Here is a 27,647-nt window from a genome sequence, read left to right as displayed (position 1 = left end):
ACATATCTATGATAAAGTTTAACTTATAAATTAGGCACAGTAAGAAATGAAAAATAATAAAATAATTATAATAATATACTGCAATAAAAGTTACATGAATGTGGTCTGTCTCTCAAAATATCTTACTGTACTATGCTCACCCTTGTTGTGATGATGTGATATGATAACATGCCTAATGGTGGGGCACCTGGGTGGCTCAGTCAGGTAAGTGTCTGACTCTTGATTTTGGCTCAGGTCATGATCTCAGGTTTGTGAGATCAAACCCTGCGCCGGGCTCCACGCTCAGCAGAGAGTTTGCTTGAGAGTCTTTCTCTCCCTCTCCCTCTGCTTCTCCCCATTGCCTGCTGTCTCTCTCTCAAATAAATAAATCTTTTTAAAAAATGCCTACATGGCATTGTGACATAGTGTTAAACTGTTACTGACCTCCTGACAATGCGTCAGGAGGACCATCTACTTCCAGACCGCAGTTGACTGTGGGGAACTGAAACTGTGGAAAGCGAAACCACAGATAAGGGGGGACTACTGTATAGGAGTTCTTCATATATTCTAGATACAAATCTCTTACCATATATATATGATTTGCAGATATTTTCTGCCATTCAGTTGGTTGCCTTTTTACTCTGCTGATAGTGATCTTAGATGCACAAAAGTTTTAAATTTTGATGAAGTCCCATTTATTTCTTTTGTTGCCTGTGCTTTTGGTGTCAATACATAACCTTTTGAGACTACTTTCACTTAGGTTATAAATGTAACCTTTTTGAGATTCACTTAAGTTGTTCTATCAATAGTTCATACCCTTTTTGTCACTGAGTAGTATTCCATTGTATGATATACCAGATGGGGTTTTTTAATCCATTCATATATAGGACAACTGAGTTTTTTCCAGCTTTTGATGCTTTTCAATACAGTTCCTATAAACATGTGTTCAGATATTTGTGTGAATGTAAGTTCTGATTTCACTTTAAATGTTTCAACTCTAAGGGCACCTGGGTGGCTCAGTCAGTTAAGCATCTGACTCTTTAGGGTCATGAGTTCAAGCCCCGCATTGGGCTTCCTCTCCTTCTGGGACACAATGGGAAAGTTACATCTTTGTTATTGGCCCATAGGACCCTAAGGCTTTCTTTTTTTTCCAATCTTTTGTCTTTGCTTTTCAGATTGGATAATTCCTATGATCTTTCTTTCTTTCTTTCCTCTGTCATCTCCATTAATTTCATCTCCAGTAGTTCATATATAATTTTTATGAGGTCCCTTTCCCAGGTTCCCCCCTCTCCTTGATCTTCCCAGTACTTTCTGGTTCCCTAAGGCCCTCCTTTTGGAACCCTGGCCAGAAAGCTGGGGCTTTATTTACCCCATTTTGCCACTTACTCTCTGTAACTGCTCCTGCATTGGGGGCCAACTGACAGGACAGAGAAAAGAAGCAAAGACAGTATGCCCCCCCTCTTGTGACCACAGATCCTCCAGTCAGAAAGGAAGGTTCCCCCTTCTCAAATTTTAGATACCTGTACCCTTTCCTGCACCAATTGTCCCCACTAGGATCCACGATCTCTACTTCTCAAGCCTGAAGTAAAGGGCTTCTCCTGAAGCTCTCTCTGCCTGTGCCAATGTCCACTTCCCAGTTTCAGACTATGGTGAGACCAGTTCATGTGACAACCAAGGAGAAAAATGGCAAACTCACCACCAGTGGTGAGTGGTGGTACTTCAAATTCTGGTCTTCCGTAATTTGCCTGTTACTATTTACTTTTCAGAGTCTTCATTTTTTTTTTAAGATTTTATTTATTCATTTGAGACAGAGAGATAGAGAGAGAGCATGAGCAGGGGGAGAGGCAGAAGCAGTCTCCCTGCTAAGCCAGGAGCCCGAAGCGGGGCTCGCTCCCAGGACCCCGGGACCATGACCTGAGCCGAAGGCAGACGTTTAACCATCTGAGCCACCCAGGCGCCCCTTTTCAGAGTCTTCAAATAGCTACTCCATGCATTCTGTCCAGGTTTTATAATAGCTGCATTCAGTGCGAGAGACAGGTTGTCATGTGATTACCCCATATCACCTGGAACCAGATCTTCAGGCTTTTGTGTTATGTATTTATATTTTAGGGTTGGGAAACTTTTTCTGCAAAGAACCAGATGGTAAATATTATAGGCTTTTAAGGCCACATATGATTTTTGCTGCATATTCCTTTTTTTTTTCACAACCCTTTAAAAGATCATTCTAAGCTCACAAGTGGTACAAAAACAGACTCGCAGAGCCACTGTCTGCCAACTGCTGTATTAGAATACATTATTTGTCTCCAAATGTATAAAAATTCATGCAAAAGACAAGCTGTGGTATGAGTTATGCTTTACATCACTTTAACAAGTTCCTCACTTTCAGGGCCCCTGGGTGGCTCAGTCAGTTAAGCATCTGCCTTCAGCTCAGGTCATGATCTCAGGGTCCTGGGATAGAGCCCCGTGTCGGGCTCCCTGCTCAGTGAGGAGTCTGCTTGTCCCTCTCTCTCTGCCCCTCCCTGCCTCGCTTGTGCTCTCTCTCTGTCTCAAATAAATAAAATTAAAAAGAAAAATTCCTGTTTACCAAAATCTAAATGGGGGGAAGGAGGGTGCTCTCAGGCAACAGCAGCTTTCATCATTGCTTATGCTAAAGCTATTTGGAAAATGCTTAATTTTGTGTTTCTATTTAATATATTTAATAATTCGTAATAGGGTCTTATTGGTGTTTTATTGTTTACTATATATACTGTATTAGTGAATGTTATTTGTTTGAAAGTAACACTGATGACACTCACAAGGAATCATCTTTCAGATCCATTCAATGTCAATGTCCTCTCCCAGCATTTGGATAAAAACAGACTGCAGTAAAAGCTATCAAACTTATCACTGGTCTTTGAAGTAAAGTTAACAAAAGAAAGCTGTGTGTGCAGTATACTGACAACCACTTATTAACAAATGGATTAACAAAGGAAAGCAAGTCAGTGTACTCCCCTTTTACATGTTACGACACACTCATATTTTTCATCATGTTATTCTATTAATCAATGATCACTACATTATTGAGTTAATGCAATGAATTAAAAAGAAAAGTTAGCAGTTTTTTTCAAATGGTATGGTTTTTTTTATGCTATTATTTATATCTGATAGAAGGGGAAAGTCACACCTTCAATTCCCAAAAGTTCTGGGAAATTATCTTCTAATTTCATGACAATATAGGTAAGAAAACTGGAAATAATAATAAATGATTCTTGACCTAATACTCCTACTGGTAATAACACTGATGACTATCCATCCAAAGGATGTAACATAACATACTACAAGGATTATTCATCCCAGTTAAATATACATCTCTCACAATAGAGCATCAAGCAGAATGCTGGCACATACTGGGTTCTGGATAAATATTTGTTTCTCTCTCCTCTTTCTTAGCCCCATACTCTTGAAGATCTAAGATCTATCTCCAATCTACTTCCTTCTTTTTTAATGAGAACTAACAAGTACAGAATTTGACTTTTACATTCTACAGTTTATTTTCTTCTCTTTATAATTCCCTTACCTATGAGACAGCACACTGTAGTACACCAGAAACAATACAACAAATGAAAGTTAATTATCAACTGGAAGGAATGCAAGAAAAGGAGGAGGGGAAGTGGTAGTGAGCTATGAGCCAATGGGCTACCACTTTTTATCCAACTATGGCTTCTAACTGATTTAAGCAATAATCTTCACTCGCCACTTTCACAGTTTATGGGCCTCGTTGCTATAAAATAAGCCTTCAATTTCCGCGTACTATATTATCCACATCCTGTTTAACTGAACTTCAACACATTGACTTTTCCTGTTGTAACACGTTCACTAAAACTGGAGGCTCTGATTTCAACACAAGATTTTACTATGTTTATATTCCCTTACCCTGAACTTGTTTATTTTTGTTACAATATACTTCAGCTTTTATCAGCTGCCAGGTTAACAATATTTCTTGCCACAAAACAATTCACTATTACATAAGCAAAGCATAGTGATACAAGCCTATGAATGAACCATGTGTACAACTTTAAAAAGAAGAAAAAGCACATCAAAGACACTGCCTTTATATTAACTGTGTCAAAGATCCAAGTATTTTTGAAACCTGAACAAGAAACACTAGTTAAATCAGGTCTTGGCATGATTTGGTATAAATGTAAATCTGAGCTGTCTTACCCTGTTTTTTTCCTTTTAGAAAATGAGCATAGGTTTTATCTGCCGATATCTTTATCATTTAAAAGTCTTCAAAATCTGGTTATTTATATGACTGTAAAAGGGCTACAGCTGCTTTTCCTTTAATGCTATGGTAACTGTTCACGTCAAAGCCAGTCTATTACATAATGCATATTTTAAAGATATTCCTCAAAATTTCAATACTATTTAGTGAAGTTTTTACAAGTGTTCCTCATTCCAAATCATTCAAGATTTTATGTTCTAATTATCCAAAGGATACAAACATAGTGATTTGAAGGGGTACATATTAATAAATTAAAAGAATAGAAATAGTTTCTAAACTGAAATAGAACAAATGACACACATATTTTTAAAGTATGTAATTGCTTTAGAATACTCTCTTTTATTTACTTGTTTTTATAGTATACTAGTGGGATCTTGTCCTGTAATATAAGAAAATAATAGGAAGAGTAAGACTTCATTCACTCACAGGAGGAATCAATGTTTCATAATAAATTTACTGATGCCACTAATTTGGAATTAATAATAATTCACAGACCATCAGATGTTTTTTAAAAAGTTTATAATGTAACAAATGAATACTATGATTACAGGAAAACATTTAAACATCTTTAGAGAACAAATGTTAGTATTAAAAACATTTTTAAATAGGCATTTGTGATTTGTTAATGATATAGCATTAACTCAGGCAGCATCTACCAGGCAACATTTTGTGATGAGATAACCTATCTAATCAAAGTTAATTAACTTGAATGCCACTGAAAAACTATTCTGTGGTATTCACTTCCCACTAATTCATACTAATTTTCCCATAAATTTATATTTTTGTCTTTCCAATATATAGGTGGACAGCCAAAGAGGGAGGGATGAGTAGAAAAGAAGTAAAAAAAAGAAAAGCAAAAAGAAGGAGAGGGAGGAAGAAAATAGAAAAGAAAAACTTCAGAGAGCTATTAGAAAAAAAAAAAGGAAAGAGAAGGAGGGGAAGGAAGAAAGAAGGGAAAGGGGAACCTGAAAACAAACCTTACTACTACTGCTACTTATTATTTATTATTACTATTATTATTATTATTATTATTATTATTATTGAGCCAAGCCTCATCTAATCCCCTCCTGCCAGAATTCTGAAAGCCAAATCAGGGGAGGGGGAAGGGGACAGGGGATAGCGGAAGGATTTCTCAGCATCAGTATACATAGATTCACTAATCTCCATTTCAATTTTCTCAACTCCCAACCTCCCCCAGGTTAGAAACTGTTTTAATCTTTCCATCCATCTGCTAGCATGGGAAAGGGCAGTTACCCAGTGTCGTGAAGTATGTAAGAATCTTCAATAGTTTTAACTAATGCTCCCTATTTTAGAGGGTTTTGGTCCCATCCCCAGACATACCACTAACCAGTTCCAGACGTACCTAGAGGGAGATCCCGAGCCTTTCGCAAGATCCTGAAATGTAGACTATACTAGTTCTTTTGGCTTTCTCCATTGCTGACTTAGATTTGGCATTTTCTCATCAGTTATCACTGTGATGTTCAATACACTATCTTTACCTGGAAGCCTCACAATACACGTTATTTTCAAGTGTCACTGGTATACTTGAAAAAAGAATACCAATCTTACACCACAGGCCATAAAGACTCCAGAAATTTTTAAAAAGTAGAAAACTACAAACAATGCATTCTTCAACAATAAGGCAGTCAAACTAGAATATAACTAAAATGTAAACAAATCAAAAAAGGTTCCTAATATTTTTTAAAAAGGTTCCAAATTTTAAAATACTCTGCCAAGTAAGATTAAAAAGTACCATGACACATTATTTAAAAAATAATGACAAGCCTGGGTGGCTCAGTTGGTTAAGCGACTGCCTTTGGCTTGGGTCATGATCCTGGAGTCCCAGGATCGAGTCCCGCATCGGGCTCCCTGCTCCGGCGGGGAGCCTGCTTCTCCCTCTGACCCTCCCCCCTCTTGTGCTCTCTGTCTCATTCTCTCTCTCTCTCTCAAAAAAATAAAAAATAAAAAAAAAAAAAATAATGACAAGAAAGCTAAATATCAAGACATATAATCACAGGCAAAATCACAGATTTAAACTCTTTGGAATTTAAGAAACAAAGGGCAAGGGGGAAAAAAGAGAGAGGGAGGCAAACCATAAGACACTCTTATAGTAGAGAACAAACTGAGGGCTGCTGGAGGTGGGGGGTGGGGGGAAGGGCTAAACAAGTGATGGGTACTAAGGAGGGCACTTGTTGGGATGAGCACTGGGTGTTATATGTAAGTGATAAATAACTAAATTCTACTCCTGAAACCAATACAACCCTATATGTTAACTAACGAGAATTTAAATAAAAACCTGAAACAAACAAAAAGAAAACTTACAAATCTGATATAAAACTTAGAAAATGAGAAAACCAACAACAGCAAAAATCTCAGGGTAACAGGATAAAGAAAAAGAGCACATAAACAAATTATAAACAGGAAAAGGTACCAATAAACAAATTCTAAAAGCCATACTAAAAAATAAAACTACTTTGAAAAGCATATATAGGAGAATGTTCTATACTTAGGCTCTGTGTGAGAAAATATGTAAGGGTGAAATGGTATGAAGTCTGCAACTTAATTTTCTGTGTTTTAGAAAATAAAAAAAGATATTTATTACTTTCTCTAAGCAAACTACTTTTACTAGGTTTTCTAAGCAAATGTGGAAAATTAGTGAATCTATATGATGAGAATATAGTATATAGGTGTTCACTGGACTAGTCTTTCAACTTTTCCACTCATTTAAAAATTTTCAAAATAAAAAACTGAAGAAAAATATGCAGACATTGAGGACATTTACAAAAAGGAGCTTAACTAGAGGTAAAAAATTATAAAGCAAGAAAATGTGTGGTATTTAATTTCTTTACTTTCTTACCAGAAACATAATGAATATTGTTTATTTGCCCTTCAGATTTTCTTTTCTAAAGTGCTATGAACCCTGGACCCCCATTGTTCTAAGATAAAATTAAGATAAAACATCAAGATTCCTGATTTTATGGTTTTTTAGAAAATATTATAATGAAAAGTCATTTAAAAAATCCTCACTTTATTTACGTGTATACTTGAAAAGAATTCCTTCGAAATGAAAAATTAAAACAAAAAGTTGACTGGAAATACAGCAGGTCTTCACTAACCATTCTTTCAAAAACCAAACACTTTTTATAAAGTGTGGAAAATTCTGACAAGTTGCTGTGCTGACAGCAAAACACTTAATAAAGGAAACAAGACTACAAAAAAAAACTATCTGAAACTAAGTAGATTCATAGTACATTGCACCCTTTAAAAGGTCCAGTGTGCATTACAATGCAAACCTATGTCTTTATCCTCAAACTTTATCCAACTTTGTTAACCACAAAAGACTTTTCAATTTTAAAATCAAAGCCTAAAACCCATGGAAACTACAATGAGTACTTCTACATATATGAGATTCTAATAAAAGCTGGATTCAGACATAAAAGTTAGCTCAGTTGAGGGGGCCAGGTTAAAAAAAAAAAAGCTTAGTTGCTAGTTGAAAACATATCTACAGAAACATGGGGCTGATTTTATAGGCTCTTTTAGGAGTATATATAACAGGCCATGAGAGTCATATAATTTATTATGGTATTAAATACTATGATAGGCTAAATACACCAAGTAAGCACACTGCAAATTTTCTTTTAAACTACAGTGCATGTCCTCTGTTCCGGATAAATGTTTCCTACTACAAGTCTTAATGTGCCATATTTTACAGCTCTAGTAGTTTTTTCCTAATGAAAAGTTCTGTCCCTTAATCTCCACCATTCTCAGCAACTACAACATTACCACACCTGTTTTGGAAATATGTGAGGCAGTCAACATTAACAAAAGTGAAAGGAGACAAAGAACATTTTAGTATTTGACAAATATAAAAGTATTATGTGTGCCTCTGTAAAATGGGAAATCCCATATTAATTGAAAATTAGAACTTTTACCTTATAATAAAGGAAAATAAGAAATAAAGGGAAATAAGAAAGCCAATCAACAATGCAGCTGTCCTATAATTACACTTAGAAGTCTGAGAAAAAGTAGGCTGGAGGCTAAGTATCTTAAATCACACAAGAAATCTATCAAAGAGAAAAAAACAAGGCATGTTTTGAAAGCCTCACAGCTAACATAAAATGTATTTGTGGTATAAAATACTAATAGGCACCCTTTGAAAATTACTTCGAAGTCTTTATTCTGGCAGGTTTATGCTATAATATCTGGACACAGTTTAATTTTCTTGTGTAATGTCAAAATATATACCTCGCTAAGCATTTCTATAATTCTCTCATTCTGAGAAATTCCAGGAATTAAAATTTTCACTTTTAATATTACTCCATTAGGACTGTTTGAAAAGTTGGGTATAAATCAAATTTTTATAAAACAAGACATTGATTCACTATATATACATTTAAAATGTCTTTATTTCTAATTGATCTTCAATTGGCAGTAGCTTTTGTTATTCATATATTTGTATATTCATTCATTCAACAATTACTTACTGAGCACCTACTATCTGTCAGGTACTATTCTAAGAATTGGGGATACAGCAATAAACAAATTGAACAAAAATTCCTTTTATTTTCTTATTCTTTTAGGTTTCTTGGCTCCTCCTCAGCTGTGCCAAAGCCTTAATTGTCTCTCAAATCCAGCCAGTCTTCTTTTAAATAAAGTTTTTCTGGGCACATGGCCACTCAGCTAGCACAGATTTTCAGCTAAGCCATGTGCGTAAGCTCTGAACCATGGTATGGGGGCAGAAATGATGAGGTCAATGGTTCACATGCTTGAAAGAAAGCTGCTTGCTCTCCACCTCCTTCTTGCCTCCTTCACACAGGCTACAAATCAGACATGGTATCAGCAAGATTCAACCACACAGAATAAAAGACCCTAGGAGATGGAAAAAAAAAAAAGGGTTGGGGGGGAAGAACCTTGACCCCTGGATGACTCTGGAGCAGAACAGCCCCAAACTGCCCACCAACTCAAACTTGGGAGAAAAATAACTTTCTACTGTGGTTAAGTCACTGTTATTTGGTCCCTTTAAAACAGCTAAACCAGGGGCGCCTGGGTGGCTCAGATGGTTAAGCGTCTGACTTCAACTCAGGTCATGATTTCAGGGTCCTGGGATAGAGCCCCGCATCGGCCTCCCTGCAGGGAGCCTGCTTCTCCCTCTCCCTCTACTGTTCCCCCTGCTTGTGCTCTCTCGCTCTCTGTCAAATAAGTAAAATCTTTAAAACAAAACAAAACAAAACAAAAACCAGCTAAACCAATATAGATGTGTAGGAGTCCACTCATCATTTTGTGTATTATTTTAAAATATGAATAATGACCCTTAATTTACCTGGTATATATTTTCAGACTCCTCACAGAAGCCACCCTTGATCTACTCCATGCCATGATTACATCAATTCCTGCTTCTTTTGTGCAACTTCTTCATATTTTATATGTATCCCTATTATTACACTTACCACACTTTACTGTAGTTTATTTCCATATTTATCTCACTATTAGATGTGTCTTTCTTAAGAAAAAAGGTCTTTTTTGTATCACACTATGGCAAAGAGTCAGTACTTAATATTTATTAAATAAAACACATTAAATTAGTTTGTTTTTTGTTTTTTTTCTTTTTTTTGGTTAGGTTATAAATGAACTAATAATTTTTCCTATTCAAAGAATAAAGCTTAAGAAAAATCAATAAATGAAGATATTTTTAATATAGGATGCAGTGAAAATCTCTAATACATTATGGGTCAGAAAAATCAGTCCCAAACACTAGGCAGAAAAGGCCTTATTTTTAGTAATTAGCAGATGCCAGGCAATCTCAGTGTTTGTAAACACTTCAATTTTACAAGCACCTTCAATGACCATAGCTCTTGTCAGTTTCATTTAGTAGGCACTAGTAAACAGAGCAAGTCATGGTAGAGGTGAGTCAGACAGGGTCCACAGTAAAGGGAGTCACAGGAGCCCACACAGAAAAAAAAAAGACAGTGGGGGGGAATCAGAACAGGTCTAGAAATGTGAGAAAAAAGGAGTAAGAATGGGGGGGAACAGATGAGGAAACTCAGAATCTTAAGAAGAACAGAAGACTGTAACTAAAGAAGAAAACAATGGTAATGTTTACCTTGGAATTTTTAAGCTATTAAAAGTACACACACACACACACACCAGTAATATATGACCTAACAAACTGATAAAATGATTAAATTCGATAATATCTAATTCTGGTGACTATGTGAGGCACTATAACACACTATTGGATGAATTATAAGTTAATATGAACATTTTATAAAGCAATTTAGCGATGGTTACAATAACATTTTCAATATACATTCTATTTCTGGAAATTTGCCTTCTGGGTATACTTGGAAAAAACTGGCAATATGTATTTGTAAGAATGTCATTAAAATATTATTTGTAATAGAAAAAAACTGGACATGATCTAAATGTCCATCAACAGGAAATGATTATTGTACATGTACACAAGGGAATACAACTCTATGCAACCATTAAAAAGAACAGAGCAGATCACTTTGCATCTTTGAAGACATCCATGCCATTTTAAGTGAAAAAGAAAGGTATGGAACAGTGTGTGTGGCATATCCTGTATGTGAGTGAATTTTTATAAGGGTGTTTATTACGCCTTAACATTTCTAGGACAAAAAACTATTTTTTTTAGTGTATTTATTTTAGGGTCGCCTGGGTGGCTCAGTCAGTTGGGCTTCCAGCTCTTGATTCCAGCTCAGGTCATGATCTCACTGAGATGGAGCCCCATGTTGGCCTCCACACTCAGTAAGGAGTCTACTAGAGATTATCTCTCCCTCTCCCTCTGCCCCTCCCCATGCTCATGCTCTCTAAAATAATAAATTAATTTTAAAAAATCCATTTTAAAAAGTGTATTTATTTTTAGTAATCTCTACACCCAACATGGGGCTTGAACTTATGACCCTGGGATCAAGAATCAGGTGCTCTTCTGACTGAGTCAGCCAGGCATCCAAACAAAAAACTATTAATAAAAGTTCTAGGAGAAAACATTGCAGGGAGAGGGACTTTAGTGTGTCCTTTTTGTAAACTGCTTGAATTTAACCAAGTGCATATATTAATTTGAAAATTTAAAAGTGTCAACAGAGTTATGTGGACATTATATATTGTTTTCTATATTATAAACTCAGATAAATCCTTTTAAAATTATCAAATTACTATCTGAAATTGAACTGCTATTTAGAATATATATACTAGCCAGGCTAGCCAGGTACATAATTAATGTCTCAAAATTTTTAGAGGATCTACCTTAGTTTCATCTCTTTTTCATGGAAAGAACCATAATTTTAAAGTAAGTTAGGGTCCAGTTAAATGTGTTTTTTTCCCCTTTGAATCTTTATTTTTAGTTTTATGCTTTAAAATCTTGCCCTTAAATCTGGTCACTTAGCAATTTACTTTTATCCCAACCAACATATTCTTCATGCTGAGAAAAAATAAATGGTGACTACTTGACAGTCTGTTGACTGAAAAATAAAATATTCCCATGATAATCTGTTGTGTTTGCATGATGTTCAACATATCACTTAAATGGCATTTTCATAAATAAAAACTTGAAAAAAAAAATAAAGAATATTTAGCCACAAATGAAAGAAATAAACATAGAAAAATATTTTTTCTCTCAAAAAAAAAAAGGCATTTTCACTGATATGAGCATTTGATCTGACAGCATGCAGTCATAGCCAGTCTCATGAATATGTAAATTATAGACACAAATGGTAGGAAAGATTAGCAACAAAACTAATTTACCTATAAGTAACACTGCTGACAAATGTTAGATACTGGTTGGCTATAAGAGCATTTGTACAGGTTTGATATACAAGGGCATTAGTGGTTGAGTTTTTTGTTTTTTTTTTTAAGATTTTATTTATTTGACAGAGGGAGACATAGCGAGAGAGGGAACACAAGCAGGGGGAGTGGGAGAGGGAGAAGCAGGCTTCCCTGGGACCATGACCTGAGCCGAAGGCAGACACTTAACGACTGAGCCACCCAGGCGCCCCAGTGGTGGAGTTCTAATACCCAAGACACTAATCTTCAAGTCAGATAACTAAGAAAGATCATTCAACTGATTGTACTCATCACTTTGATACAGAAGGAAAGCCAGATTAAACTAATCAAGATCAATCTTACATTACATCAATACTAGAACTGGATCTTGAAGCCATGTGGGAGTACAGACCCTTTGAGAATCGTAACAAGGGATACCAAAACAATTTAACTGAAGTACGATAGTCTCTCTTCTACAGGCAAATAGAAACACAAAATTAATACATTTCACTCTTCCAAAAAACATCTTTTTAGATCAGGGGTCAGCAAACCTTTTCTCTAAAGAGAAAACTATATACAGTATAGTTTAAAAACTAAAAGAAACTATACAGTTGGAAATATTGAAGATGTTGGGTTTTTTGTTCATTTGTTTTTGCCACCTGTGTGATATGAGGACTGGATTTAGAAGGAGTATGCAGATGAAGGAGCACTGATAGTATCACATACCTATTAGGGGTTCTCAGTTTGGTATATAGAAGGAAGGAAGGTATCTAGATCAGGGGTCAAAAAACTATAGTTCATGGGCCAAATCCAATTGCTGACAGTTTTTGTACAGCCCGTGAGCTAAGAATACTCTTTACAACTTTAAAGAGTTGTAAAAAATAAAACAAAGAATTTGCTACAGAGATTATATGTAGCCTGAAAAACCTGAAATATTTCCAACTGTATAGTAAGAATAACATCACTCAGGGCGCCTGGGCTGCTCAATCGGTTGGGCGAACAACTCTTGGTTTCGGCTCAGGTCATGATCTCAGGGTCCTGGGATCAAGCCCCATGTGGGGCTCCACGCTTAGTGGGGAGTCTGCTTGGGGATTCTCTTTCCCTCTGCACCCCCCTGCTTGTGTTCTCTCTCTCAAATAAATAAATCTTTAAAAAAAAAGAAGAACATCACTCACAGAAATCTCAAACTTTTGAGGAAGATATATTACTTTGCTTTAAAATCTTTTTTTGTTATCTCTGATAATTATAAATAAAATTCATGTAATACTTACATTAGATACAACTGTAAATACATTTTTATTCCTTTTTAAATAACCATATTGGGGTATACTTGACACACTGAACATTTTTAACTTGATTAAGGTATATTTTGCATATCATATTATTTACCATTTTCTAATTTATGTTTCTTGATTTTTTAGTAAGCTTATCATATTGTGAAACCATCACCATAAATCAGTTTTAAAACATCTTCATCACCCCAATATGATCCCTCATGCATTTACTGTTAATGCCTACACTTACTGCTCCCACCCCTGCCCAAGGCAGCCACTCATCTAGTTTTTCTCTTATTTATAGTTTTGCCTTTTCATATAAATGATATCACATATATGTGGTTTCTATGTCTGATTTTTCACTGAGCATAATGCTTTTGTGAATCATCCACATCAGAGCAGGCATCCATAGTACTCATTGTTGAATGGTATTCCACAGGATATGTTGCACATTCCTAAAGTGTCAATTTATTAAGTTTTGACATATGCATATACTCGTGAAAACCTCATCAGTCAAAATAACAAACATGTCAATCACCCCCAAAATTCCATGTGCTCCTTTGTAATCCCTCCTTCCCACCCCTCCCCATCCACTTATGCCCAAAGCAATGACCAGTCTGCTTTCTTTCACTATACATTAATGATACTATATAAGTTTGTATTTGCCAGAATTTATATAAATAGAATCATACAGTATGTACTCCTCTGACTTTCACTCAGTATAATCATTTTTAAATTCATCCATGTTAAAGCATGTATCAATTATTTTTTTATTACTAAAAAATATTCTATTACACAGATATAACAAAGATTGTTTATACATTCACCTGTCAATGGACATGTGGAATGTTTCCAGTTTTTAGCTATTACAAATAAATCTGTTCTAAGCATTTGTTCATAAGTCTTTGTATGGACGTATGTCTTCACTTCTCCTGGATAAATATCTAAAAGTGGAATACTGGATCATCTAGCAGGTGGATGTTAAATTGCTTTCTTTTTCTAAAGATGTATCTATTTATTTTAGAGACAGAGAGTGAGCAAGCAAGTGGGAGGAGGGGCAGAGAGAGAGAATCCTGAAGCAGACTCCCCGCTGAGTGTGGAGCCCAATGTGGGGCTCAATCCCAGAACCCTGAGATTATGACCTCAACCAAAATCAAGAGTTGGCCACCCAACTGACTGAGCCACCCAGGCACTCCTGGATGTTAAATTTCTTAAACTGCCAAATTGTTTGCCAAAGAGGTTGTATCATTTTACACTGCCAGAGTAGTGTAAATGTTCCAATCTCTCCACATCCTTACCAATACTTGCTATGATCAGTCTTTTTTAATTTTAATCATTCCAATAGATGTGTAGTGATATCTCACTGTGGTTTTAATTTGTATTTCTGTAACAACTAATAATGTTGAGCATCTTTCAAAGTATTTGTCCTCTGTTTGCCATGTGTTTGTCACACCTTGGTGAGGTATGTTCAAATCTTTTGCTGATTTTTAAAACTGGGTTTTTTTATTACTGAGCTTTAAGAGCTCTTTATGTATTATGGATTTATCAGTTATATGATTTGTAAATATTTCATCCCAGTCTGTGACTTAACAATGTCTTTTAAAGAGCAAATGCTTTTAATTTTTATACAGTGCAATTTATCATTTTCTCTTGTGGAGTATGCTATGCTTTTCATTTCATATCTAAAAAAAAAAAAAAGAATCACTCCCTAACTCAACTTTTTCTTCCACAAATTTTATAATTTTAGGCTTTATGTTTAGGTCTTTGATACACTTTGAGCTAATTATATGTGATATGAAGTTATGGGTCAAAGTTTATTTTACTATATATCGATATTCAATTGTTCTGGTACCATTTCTCAAAAAGACGTAATGTTTCTCCATTAAAAATGACTTTGCAACATCTTTTAAATCAGTTGTCCACATATGTTTTGGTTTTTGGGACTCTATTCTATTCCATTATCATTTTGTCTTTTTTGATGTCAATACCACAGTGTCTTAAATACTGTAGCTTTATAAATCTTGAAATCAGGTAGACCTCTAACTTTGCTATTTGTTGAAGTTGTTTTAGTTATTCTAGAACCTTTGTATTTCCATATGAATTTTAGAATCAGCTTGCCAGTTTCTACAAAAAAAAAAAAAAAGGCTAAATAGGATTTTGATCAAAAATGTGCTAAATCTATACATTACTCTGGGGACAACTGACATCTTAACAATACTGGATTTACTGATCCATGATTATGGTACACCTCATCAATTATTAGATCTTCTTTAATTTCCCTCAACTGTGTCTTGAAATTTTCAGTGAGTGGATCTTTCACATCTTTTGTCAGATTTATCTCTAAGTATTTCTTATTTTTATATTACTATAAATTATTATTTTTAAATTTTAATTTTTTAAAAAATTTAATTTCTAATTGTTGCTGTTATATAGAAGCAAAACTGATTTTTGTATATTTGTATCCTGCAACCTTAACTTACTTCTTTGTTTTAGTAGCTAGTTATATCATCTGTGAATAATAACTATCTTACTTTTTCCTTTCTAATCAGGATGCCTTTTTTTTTTGCCTGATTGTACTGCCTAGAATCCCTAGATCAATGCTGAACAGAAGTGGTGAAAGTGGATATCCTTAACTTGTTCCTGGTCTTAGAAGGAAAGTATTCAGTCTTTACCTCTAAGTATAATGTTAGCTGTTATTACCTTAGTCCCCAAACCAGGCAAAGACCCCATCAAAAAGGAGAATTTCAGACCGATATCCCTGATGAATATGGATTCCAAAATCCTCAACAAAATCCTAGCTAATAGGATCCAACAATACATTAAAAGGATCATCCACCACGACCAAGTGGGATTTATCCCCGGATGCAAGGGTGGTTCAACATTCGCAAATCAATCAATGTGATGGAACACATTAATAAGAGGAGGGAGAAGAACCATAGGGTCCTCTCAATTGATGCAGAAAAAGCATTTGATAAAATACAGCATCCTTTCCTGATTAAAACTCTGTTCAGAGTATAGGGTAAAGGGAACATTCCTCAAGTTCATAAAATCCATCTATGAAAAACCCACAGTGAGTATCATCCTCAATGGGGAAAAGCTGAGAGCCTTTCCCTTAAGATCAGGAACATGTCAAGGATGCCCACTCTCGCCACTATTGTTCAACATAGTACTAGAAGTCCTAGCAACAGCAATCAGACAACAAAAAGAAATAAAAGGTATTCAAACTGGCACAGAAGAAGTTAAAAAATTAACTCTCTCTTTTCACAGACGACATGATACTTTATGTGGAAAACCCAAAAGACTCCACCCCCAAATTACTAGAACTCATACAGCAATTCAGTAATGTAGCAGGATACAAAATCAATGCACAGAAATCAGTTGCTTTCTTATACACTAACAACGTAACTGTAGAAAGAGAAATTAGAGGAACGATTCCATTTACAATAGCACCAAAAACCATAAGATACCTCGGAATAAACCTAACCAAAGAGGTAAAGGATCTATACTCTAGGAACTACAAAACACTCATGAAAGAAATTGAAGAAGACACAAAAAGATGGAAAAACATTCCATGCTCATGGATCGGAAGAATAAACATTGTTAAAATGTCTATGCTACCCAGAGCGATCTATACCTTCAATGCCATCCCGATCAAAATTCCAATGACATTTTTCAAAGTCCTGGAACAAACAATCCTAAAATTTGTATGGAATCAGAAAAGACCCCGAATCGCCAAGGAAATGTTGAAAAAGAAAAACAAAGCTGGGGGCATCACGTTGCCCAATTTCAAGCTATATTACAAAGCTGTGATCACCAAGACAGCATGATACTGGCACAAAAACAGACATATAGACCAATGGAACAGAATAGAGAACCCAGATATGGACCCTCAACTCTATGGTCAAATAATCTTTGACAAAGCAGGAAAAAACAGGCAATGGAAAAAAGACAGTCTCTTCAATAAATGGTGCTGGGAAAATTAGATAGCTATATACAGAAGAATAAAACTCGACCATTCTCTAACACCACACACTAAGATAAACTCAAAGTGGATGAAAGACCTCAATGTGAGATAGGAATCCATCAAAATCCTAGAGGAGAACATAGGCAGTAACCTCTTTGACATCGCCCACAGCAACTTCTTCCAAGATACATCTCCAAAAGCTAGTGAAACAAAAGCAAAAATGAGCTTTTGGGACTTCATCAAGATAAAAAGCTTCTGCACAGCAAAGGAAACAGTCAACAAAACAAAGAGGCAACCCACAGAATGGGAGAAGATACTTGCAAATGACACTACAGATAAAGGGCTGGTATCCAAGATCTATAAAGAACTTCTCAAACTCAACACCCAAAAAACAAATAATCAAGTCAAAAAATGGGCAGAAGATATGAAAAGACACTTCTCTGAAAAAGACATACAGATGGATAACAGACACATGAAAAAATGTTCATCATCATTAGCCATCAGGGAAATCCAAATCAAAACCACACTGAGATACTACCTTACACCAGTTAGAATGGCAAAAATGGACAGGGAAAGAAACAACAAATGTTGGAGAGGTTGTGGAGAAAGGGGAACCCTCTTACACTGTTGGTGGGAATCCAAGTTGGTACAGTCACTTTGGAAAACAGTGTGGAGGTTCCTCAAAAAATTAAAAATAGAGCTACCCTATGACCCAGCAATTGCACTACTGAGTATTTACCCCAAAGACACAGATGTAGTGAAAGAAGGGCCATATGCACCCCAATGTTCATAGCAGCAATGTCCACAATAGCCAAACTGTGGAAAGAGCCGAGATGCCCTTCAACAGATGAATGGATAAAGAAGATGTGGTCCATATATACAATGGAATATTACTCAGCCATCAGAAAGGATGAATACCCAACTTTTACATCAACATGGATGGGACTGGAGGAGATTATGCTAAGTGAAATAAGTCAAGCAGAGAAAGTCAATTATCATATGGTTTCACTTATTTGTGGAACATAAGGAATAGCATGGAGGACATTAGGAGAAGGAAGGGAAAAATGAAGGGAGGGAACTCGAAGGGAGAGATGAACCATGAGAGACTATGGACTCAGAAACAAACAGGGTTTTAGAGGGGAGGAGGGTGGGGGGATGGGTATTAAGGAGGGCATGGAGCACTGGGTGTTATACGAAAACAATGGATCATGGATCACTACATCAAAAACTAATGATGTATTGTATGGTGACTAACATAATAAAATTAAAAAAAAACAAAAAACACTAGAGGCATTTCCATTCAAATCAGAAATAAAAAAAAAATAATGTTAGCTGTTGGTTTTTCTTAGATGCCTTTTATCAGGTTGAGGACATTAACTTCTATTCCTACTTTGCTGAGACTTTTTAATCAGGAATGAATGTTGGATTCTGTCAAATGCTTTCTCTGTATCTACTGAGATAATCAGACAGCTTTTGATTTATAGTTTGTTAATATGGTGAATTTTAATGATTGATCATTGAATGTTAAACTAACAGTATTCCTAGGATAAACCCTACTTGGTGATGACATGTTATCCTTTTTTCATATATATTGCTGGATTCCACTGGCTAAAATTTAGTTTATAATTTTAACATCTATTTTTCATGAATGATACTGGACTGTATCTTTCTTTGCCTGATTTTGGTACCAAGGTAATGCTGATTATCTTAGGTGAAAGAGTAAATCAGGTCCCTGTTACTCCATGTTAGTCAGAAGTAGAAGTCTGCTTTATAGTCATTATTTCAACTACTCCTTCCTAGCCTAGAAAATATGCATCATTATTAACCTCATTTTGCATTTAGGGGAAATGGGGAATGGGGAGAAAACTGAGGCTCAGAGAGCAAGGGAACACAATTCCAATCTGGAACTAGGATATGAATCCAGAGAGTATAAATCTAAAATCCACTCTCTTAATCTGCTATACTATATAATACTGTAATATTTAAGTAGTATTCAAAAAGATTCTCTTAAACACAGAAATTAATTTATTTTTCATTAAGAAAAAACATTCTACCTCTAAATGATACAAGTAGTCTGACCTGGAGCTCATGTAATCACTTAAGAACTATGGTATTTGTTGAGAAGAATAAATGAGATGCCACAGTTTCTTATACAGAGTCAGGATCCATATAAACTATTAACTACTGAAAATATTACTTAACAAAAAGAAAAGATCCAGCTGAAAAGAAATAGTCTTATAAAGATGTCCTATAGTCCCCAAAAGTCCAACCAAAACCGTAACAATGGGGCACCTGGGTGGTTCAGTCAGTTGAGCATCCAACTTGGTTTTGGCTCAGGTCATGATCTCACGGGCTGTGGGATCAAGCCCTGTGTTGGGATCCCCACTCAGAGGGGAATCTTCTTGAAGAGTCTCTCCCTCTGCCCCTCCCCCTCTCTCTAAAATAAAATAAAATGAATCTCTAAAAACAAAAAACACTAACAATTGCTGCTACCATTTCAAATTTTTATTTAATCTTCAAAACCACATTGTGAAATAAATATTACTATGTAAATTCGATAGCTCAGGAATTGGAGACACAACATTAAGAAACTTGTTTAAAGTCTGCCATCCCATAAGGAGCAGAACAGGTATTCAAACCTAAGACTCTACAGCTTTACAATATTTTCTTAAAATTTCCATTTTTTTCATTTTTGTATATTACAGTGTTATCATCCCTAACAAACAAGAAGCACTGCCAAGGGCCTTTTGGAAATAAGGGAAGTGCAACATCAGATTTTAGCAGAACACAATGCCACACAATTGATGCCGAGCTCTGATGTAATGACAGCAATGAGGGCTTTCCCAATCCCTGACTGGATTACACTGTTTTGCCCTCTTTCTAAAGCAAGTTTTCCTTCCATAAAACTAGCTAAGTACCTTTTCTCTACTTCTGATGATCTATAGTGGGGCATAGCTCAATTAGCCTGGACTACTAGCTGTGGGCTATAATGCAGAATTCCTCTAAAAGCAGGATGGGAAGAGGAATAACAGCTATTCAAGTAATTCCAGGCCTGAGGCAAGATGGTTTTGGGCAAAAAGCCTGGACTCTTAAAAAGACTGCCAACGTTCAAATACCTATTCTGCCTCATACTAGCTGTGAGACCTTGGAAAGATTATTTAACCTCTTTGGCCTTCATCCATAAAATGGGGATGATAATTTGTCCTCTCATAGTGTTGAAGATTAAGAGAGAGAATGTATGAAATGAAGAGTGTTTAGAATAGTGCCTGGCACTTGCTAGGCACTGTTTAAATTTTATTATCAATATCACTATTATTCCTATGGTTACTGAACAGTAAAAAGTATTTTAGAGATTCCTCAGCATAAAGAAGATATTAGGAAATAACTATATCTAAAAACATAGTCCTATAAACCTGACATATCTATATCAGAGTCCAAAAAAAATAGCTTTGAGAGTTGATTTCCAGCATCTTCTATAAGTAGGCAGTTTTTAAAACACAAGCAGGGATAATCAAAACAATTCATAAAAACAAAGCAAATTACTCAATTCCAGTATAGTAGCATTAAATACCTACTATGCACTCAGCATTATGCAATGTTCCACAGGGGATATACAAGATCTATCCCTACTCTCAATACACTTAGAATATTACAGAGCAAAAAATACATACATAGAACAATAAAATAAGACAAAATACAGTATCACTGAGTGGCACATGAAGGAATTCTCAAATACCATTAAAATTTATGAGTTCAATATACAGAATAAAAAGAAATTATCTCTCTGTATATTTACTGCTACTGCTGATGTTAGTGCCAAGAACAAGTTCAAAGGACTGGCATATTATATTATAAATTATCAGTCACTCAAGCAAAAAAAAAAAAAAAAAAAAAGATGGTTATTTAATAACAATTTCCATTGTAACTTACTGTTGCTATTTTGGTCTGGAGAAAGTTCTCCCTTTCTTCATCTACCTTAATTTCATGTCCAGTTTTAAATAATTCAAGCATTTTGGGGATGTCACGGCCAATGGAATCTGGTTAGAAAAATTAAAAATCCAGTTATCACTACATATAAGTAACAAAAATTACTGAGTAAGAGAAACATTCATCCTATATTAAGATACAGCAAACAAGTTATAGCAGAAAGACTTTATAGAGCGGCCTCTGTGATGCCCATTTCCTGGTTTCATGCCCTTTTGTGACCCCCTCCTCTTGAATGTGGATGGGAGCTGCAACTTGCTTCTAACCAAGAGACAGGATGTTTATATGAACATGACTACGTTACATAAAATTGTAATGCCCATCTTGGAGGAGACTCTCTTCTTTACTGGTTTTGAAGAAGCAGCTGCAATGTTTTAAGCTGACATAGGAAAAGGGCCCCAAGACAAGAAACTGATGCCCTCAACCTAGCAGCCTGCAAGGAACTGAATCCTGCCCCAAAGCCACATGAGTCCAGAAGTGGATCTTTCCCCAGTTAAGTCTCAGATGAAACCACAGCCCTGACTGATGCCTTGACTGAAGCTTTATGAGACACTGAAGCAGAGGACCCAGCTTAGGTGTACACACATTCCCAACACAGAGAAACCAATAGATAGTAAACGTGTGTTGTTTTAAGCCACTAAATTTGTGGTAATATTGTTGCACACCAATAAATAAGTATATGCAAGGATGATGCTTATCACCCTTTAGAAACCTAAGGACAAATTAAAATCTATAATATTTTCTGTGATAAGAGCAAACAGTACAGTCTTGAAATCTTTTAGGAAGTTTTTACCTACTTTCATGTGAAACTCACCTGACCTGCCTTACCATAAAAAAGGGAAAGGTACTAGAAGTCACAAGATTTAGCAATAGAAATAATAATCACAGTAAATGCTAAAAGTGATATACAAAAAAATAGGAACCTGGTTAAATCATTTATATCTCTATACTTAAGCTTGTTTCTCAAGAATAGTGCCTTCTACATAGTGAGAGCTCAAGAATTATGTTAACCACAATGCCTTCCTTTCTGTCATGGTGAATCAAGAGTCGATGCTCTCAGCAAAGGCCAACCCTCTTCATTTGTGCACTGGATCCCACCCCTCCCTTCTCATGTGATAGTCTAGAGGCAGTTCATTACTGCATAAATGGCTACAGAAGCTGGCATGAAAAAAGAGTTAAGAATTGAAACTCAATTTTTTGGATTCTAATGTCACTTTGTCCTCCATTATGGTAGAAAAAGAAGTACAACTGAATATAGAAAGGAGAAAATGAAGTCAAGGTAAAAATTAAGAATTTTCAACAGATCACACAGAAGACTTCAAAAATAAACTGTACCTTCCAAATTTTTAGTCATTAACATTTAACTCAAATTTAATACAAAAAAAATACAAGCTTTTAATATTTCATGACAACATACATTAACTTGAAAATTTTTCAATTTTGTACATAGAAAATATTATTTGAAAAGGAATGTGCTAAAGACACACCACTCTTATATGTCTCCAATAATTCTTCCCATGATAAGTCAACATGAAGATCTCATTATATAGAGAGTACAGTATATCTTCAGCATACATTACTGCCAAGGATCATCTGGGGAGTTGTTCAGTATGGCTCAGGAGCACTTCACTGTAAATGAAAGCAATTATCCACAAGGAGCTTACAATCTAATTGTAATTGATGGGGAGAAAAGGGACTTGCATTTGGAACTACCGCCAAAAAAATGCTACCTTTTTTTAGTATCAAATTCTGATGTAACTAGTATTAAACAGTATGAAAAACAGTATAATAAAACAGTAAATGCTAAAAGTGATATACAAAAAAACAGGAAACTGGTTAAATCATTTATATCTCTACTTAAGCTTGTTTCTCAAGAATAGTGCCTTCTACATAGTGAGAGCTCAAGAATTATGTTAACCACAATGCCTTCCTTTCTGTCATGGTGAATCAAGAGTCGATGCTCTCAGCAAAGGCCAACCCTCTTAATTTGTGCACTGGATCCCACCCCTCCCTTCTCTCTACTACACCGTCGATTTTCTTAGACATGCTTTTCTAAATCATCATCATCAGCTTACAAACTTGCTATAAAATCTCCCATCTTAAAATAAGTCTACAACTTCATATTGTCTTCCAGTGACCAATACTTCCCTTAAGAGTTTAAGTTCTCAAAACAGCTGTCTATCCTTTCTCTCTCTACTTCTTCTCCTTCCATTTTCTCTTAAATCTACTTGAATCAGGTTATCATCCACTGAAAATAATATTGTCAAGGTCACCAATGACCTTCACAATGACAAATCCATTAATCATTTCTCAATGTTCCTCTGACTTGACCTATCAAGAGCAGTTCAGCGTATATCTCTCTTTTTCCCTAAAATATCCTGACTTGTCCTCTGAAACACTGCTCTCACTGGCTGTTCCACTCAATTTGTTGGCGGGCCACCTCACCCTCAGCTCACCTAGGTGACTTACAAAGATTAAACTACCTCAGGGCTCAGTTTTTGACTTGTCTTTCTACTCAATCATACCTTAAGCAATCTCATCCAGATACATGGCTTTAAAAACAATTTATCCACCAAGAACTACCAAATTTACATCTCCAGCCACAATCTCTCTCATGATCTCCAACCATGTACTTGATATCTCTGTCTAGATGCAGGTAGGTAATTAGTGGGAGTACAAAAGGACAAATTTTTGCTGAAAGAATGAACAAATAAATGACTTCATAATTTTGAGTCTGATCTCATAGTGACATTGTAATAATGAGTGTGAAAGACCAGGGCTTAGGAAGAAAACAGAAATAGTTTTTCATTAAAACATACTGAAGAGAAGGTTCTGATGGAGTATTGAAAAAAAAAATATACAGTGTGTGTACAGTTAGAATAAGAAACCAGAAAAAAAGTGATAGATTGGGGGTAATAACGCAGATTTGAGTTTTCAGGCCAATTCCATCCCAAAACAAATAAAATCTTTCTTTGACTTTACATATTCCCTTTTCTACCTTTGTCTTATAAGCAAAGTTTGTCGATGTTAATTTGCATTTACCTAATGACCAAGATGTTGAGCATCATTTCTAGTCCTTAATGGCCAATTGTATATCTTATTTTGTAAACTGTCTGCTCAGTTCTTTTGCCCCCTTTTTAAATAGTCTTCTTACTGAGTTATAAGAGTTCTTTGTATATTCTAGAAATAAGTCCTTTGTCAGATAAATATGTAGCAAATATTTTCCCCCAAACTGTGGCTTGTCTTTTTCATTTTCTTAGTGGCGTCTTCCCATGAGCCAAGTTTTTAATATTGATAGTCCATTTTAGCAAGTTCTTCTATGGCTCATGCTTTTTGTGTCCTAAGAAATCTTTGCTTAATCTAGGGCCATAAAGATTTTCTTCCAGGGCGCCTGGGTGGCTCAGCTGTTTAGCATCTGCCTTCGGCTCAGGTCATGATCCCAGGGTCCTGGGATCGAGCCCCACATCGGGTTCCTTGCTCGGCAGGGAAGCCTGCTTCTCCCTCTCCCACTCCCCCTGCTTGTGTTCCTTCTCTCACTGTCTCTCTCTCTCTCTGTCAAAAAATAAATAAAAATCTTTAAATAAAAAAAAAATTAAAAAAAAAAAAAAAAAAAAAAAGATTTTCTTCCAGAAAATTTTCTTCTAGAATTTAATGGCTTTAACCCTTACAATTAGATCTGTGATCCATTTTTAATTAATTTTTATATTTGATGGGAGGAAAGGGATATCCAGTTATTTTAGATACATTCACTGAAAACTGTTCTTTCCCCCATATAATCTTAGTACCTTTGTCAAAAATCAGTTGTACCTTAGGCTTGGGTCTATTTTTTACCTCTCAATGTCTGATCTATACACATCCATCCTTATGCTATACCACACTGTCTTGATTACTATAGACTAAAGTCTTAAATCAGCTAATGCAGGTCCTCCAATTCTGTTCTTCCTTTTTAAAAACATTTTTTATTCTAGGTCCTTTGTATTTCTACTTATATACTAGAATGAGTTTGTCAATTTCCAAAAAAAAAAAAAATTTTTTTTTTAAGCTTCTGGGAGCTTGATTGGACTGTACTAAATCTGTACAAAATGTAGGAAAAATCCCTCTTAACAATATTATCCTTCAAATCCACAGCAATGCCATGTACCTTTATTTACTGAGGTATTCCTGATACTTTTAGCAACAGTTAGCAGTTTTCTGTAAGTAGGTCCTGCATCTTTTGTTAAATTTATTCCTTATTTTGATTTATTATTCTTTTATTTGACTTTTTATGCTCTTATTAAAGGAACTGTTTTATAAATTTCATTTTGATTGGCTATTGCTGGTATAGAAATACAGTTGATTTTGTGTATTGATCTTAAATACTTTAACCTCACTAAATTCACTCACTTAGGGCGCCTGGGTGGCTCAGATGGTTAAGCGTCTGCCTTCGGCTCAGGTCATGATCCCAGGGTCCTGGGATCGAGCCCCACATCAGGCTCCTGGCTCAGCGGGGAGACTGCTTCTCCCTCTCCCTCTGCCTCTCTCCCTGCTCGTGTTCTCTCTCTCTGTCTATATCTCTGTGTCTCAAGTGAATAAATAAAAAATCTTTAAAAAAAAAAAAAGAATTCACTCACTTAGAATCCTAACTTCTGGGCATGAAGACAGTTTTATTTCTTCCTTTCCTATATGTATGCCCTTTATTTCACTGAACTTTAATACAATGCTGAACATAAGTGGTGAGAACACAAATCTTTACCTTGTTCCTGACTTTAGGCAGAAAGCATTCAGTCTTAATGGTCTCATCACTAAGAATGATATGAGCTGTTGATTTTTCATAGATGTGCTTTATCAAGCTGAGGAAGTTCACTTCTATTTCTAGTATTCTGAGTTCTTAGCATGAACGGCTATTAGATTTTGTCAAATGTTTTCCCTGCATCTACTGAGATGATCTTAAGGTCTATTTCCTTTATTCTATTAACATGATATATTATATTGATGTTCAGATGTCAAACTAACTTTGTAATCCTAGAATAAATCTTCTTGGTTAATGTTTACTAACCTTTAATACATACATACATATATACATAAAAACATACTGCCAGATTCAATTAATATTTTGTTAAGCATTTGTGCTTCTATGTTCATGAGGGATATTGGTCTGTTGTTTTCTCTGCTTGTGATGTCCTTGTCTACCTCTGATATCAGGGTAATGCTGAGCTCATAAAATAAGTTGGTAAGTGTTCCTTCCCCATTATTTTCTAAAAGACGTTTAATGGATTGGTATTATTTTTGCCTTAAATGTTGGATAGAATTCACCTGTAAGAAGTCATGTGGTCCTGAACTTTTCACTGTGGGAAGCTGTAAATTACTAATTCAATTTCTTCAGCTAATATAGATCCATGTAGATTTTCTATTATCTTCTAGACACTTTGGTGATCTGTGTCTTACAAGGAATTTGCCCATTTCATTGGCATAAAGTTGTTCCTAACAGTCCTTGTCTCAAAAGTCTATTTTGTCTGGTATTAATATAGTCAATCCAAGTCACTAATGCTTACTCCTTTCATGGTATATCTTTTTTTTTTTTTTAAAGATTTTATTTATTTATTTGATAGAGAGACAGAAAGAGTTCAAGTAGGGAGAGTGGCAGGCAGAGGGAGAAAAAGAAACAGGCTCCCTGCAGAGCAGGGAGGCTGATGTGGGGCTCCATCCCAGGACCCTGAGATCATGACCTGAGCTGAAGGCAGACGCTTAACTGACTGAGCCACCCAGGTGCCCTTCATGGTATATCTTTATCTATCATTTTGCTTTCAGTCTATTTGTGTGTTTGAATATAAAGTGTGTCTCCTGTAAACACCATATAATTGGATTCTTTTTTCTTTGTTTTATAATCTCTGACTTTTGGGTGGAATGTTTATCCATTCCATTTCCAATTAAAACTAATGATATGGCTAGATTTAGGTCTTTATTTTGACGTGTTTTCTATTTGTCTCATCTCATATGTTCCTCTGTTCTTCCTTACTGCCTTCTTTTCTTTTAAACAAAAATATTTTAGTATATCTTTTTTATTTTCTATTCCTCTACTTAGTTTTAACCTGCATCTCTTTATGTATGTTTTTTACTTACTCTAGAGATTACAATGTGCATATTTATTTATCACAACCTACTTCATCTTAATACTGACTTCCAGGAAAACAGAATAAATATGTGCCAGCCTAACTCCATCTTCCCTCCATCACCTGATATTATGATCATGACCAAACCTGTTTCACCTCCTATATGTTTCAAAGTATACACTTGGTTACTCACAACAGAAATCAGGGAATCATTCTAGATTCCTCCCTCTCCCTTACCTCCCACATCTAATCAGTAATTCCTGTTCATTCTGCCTCCTCAATATCCCACAACAGCTTTCCTCCTCTCTGTCTTT

At 35.5% G+C, this 27,647-nt stretch overlaps 1 protein-coding gene across 2 annotated transcripts in view; it reads right to left on the bottom strand.

The window, feature by feature from the left end:
* MRPL1 (mitochondrial ribosomal protein L1) overlaps positions 1-27,647 on the bottom strand; it is a 92,687-nt gene that overhangs the window by 21,255 nt on the left and 43,785 nt on the right. For both annotated transcript variants that reach the window (XM_036104731.2, XM_078068822.1), the window contains exon 7: positions 21,191-21,297. In XM_036104731.2, the coding sequence (XP_035960624.2) occupies positions 21,191-21,297 (107 nt within the window). The remainder of the gene's footprint in view (positions 1-21,190; positions 21,298-27,647) is intronic.

Source organism: Halichoerus grypus, chromosome 3 (assembly GCF_964656455.1).
Source record: "Halichoerus grypus chromosome 3, mHalGry1.hap1.1, whole genome shotgun sequence".
Classification (NCBI taxonomy): domain Eukaryota; kingdom Metazoa; phylum Chordata; class Mammalia; order Carnivora; family Phocidae; genus Halichoerus; species Halichoerus grypus.
Note: the sequence above shows the minus strand (reverse complement) of the source record. Positions and strands in the feature narration are given on the sequence as shown.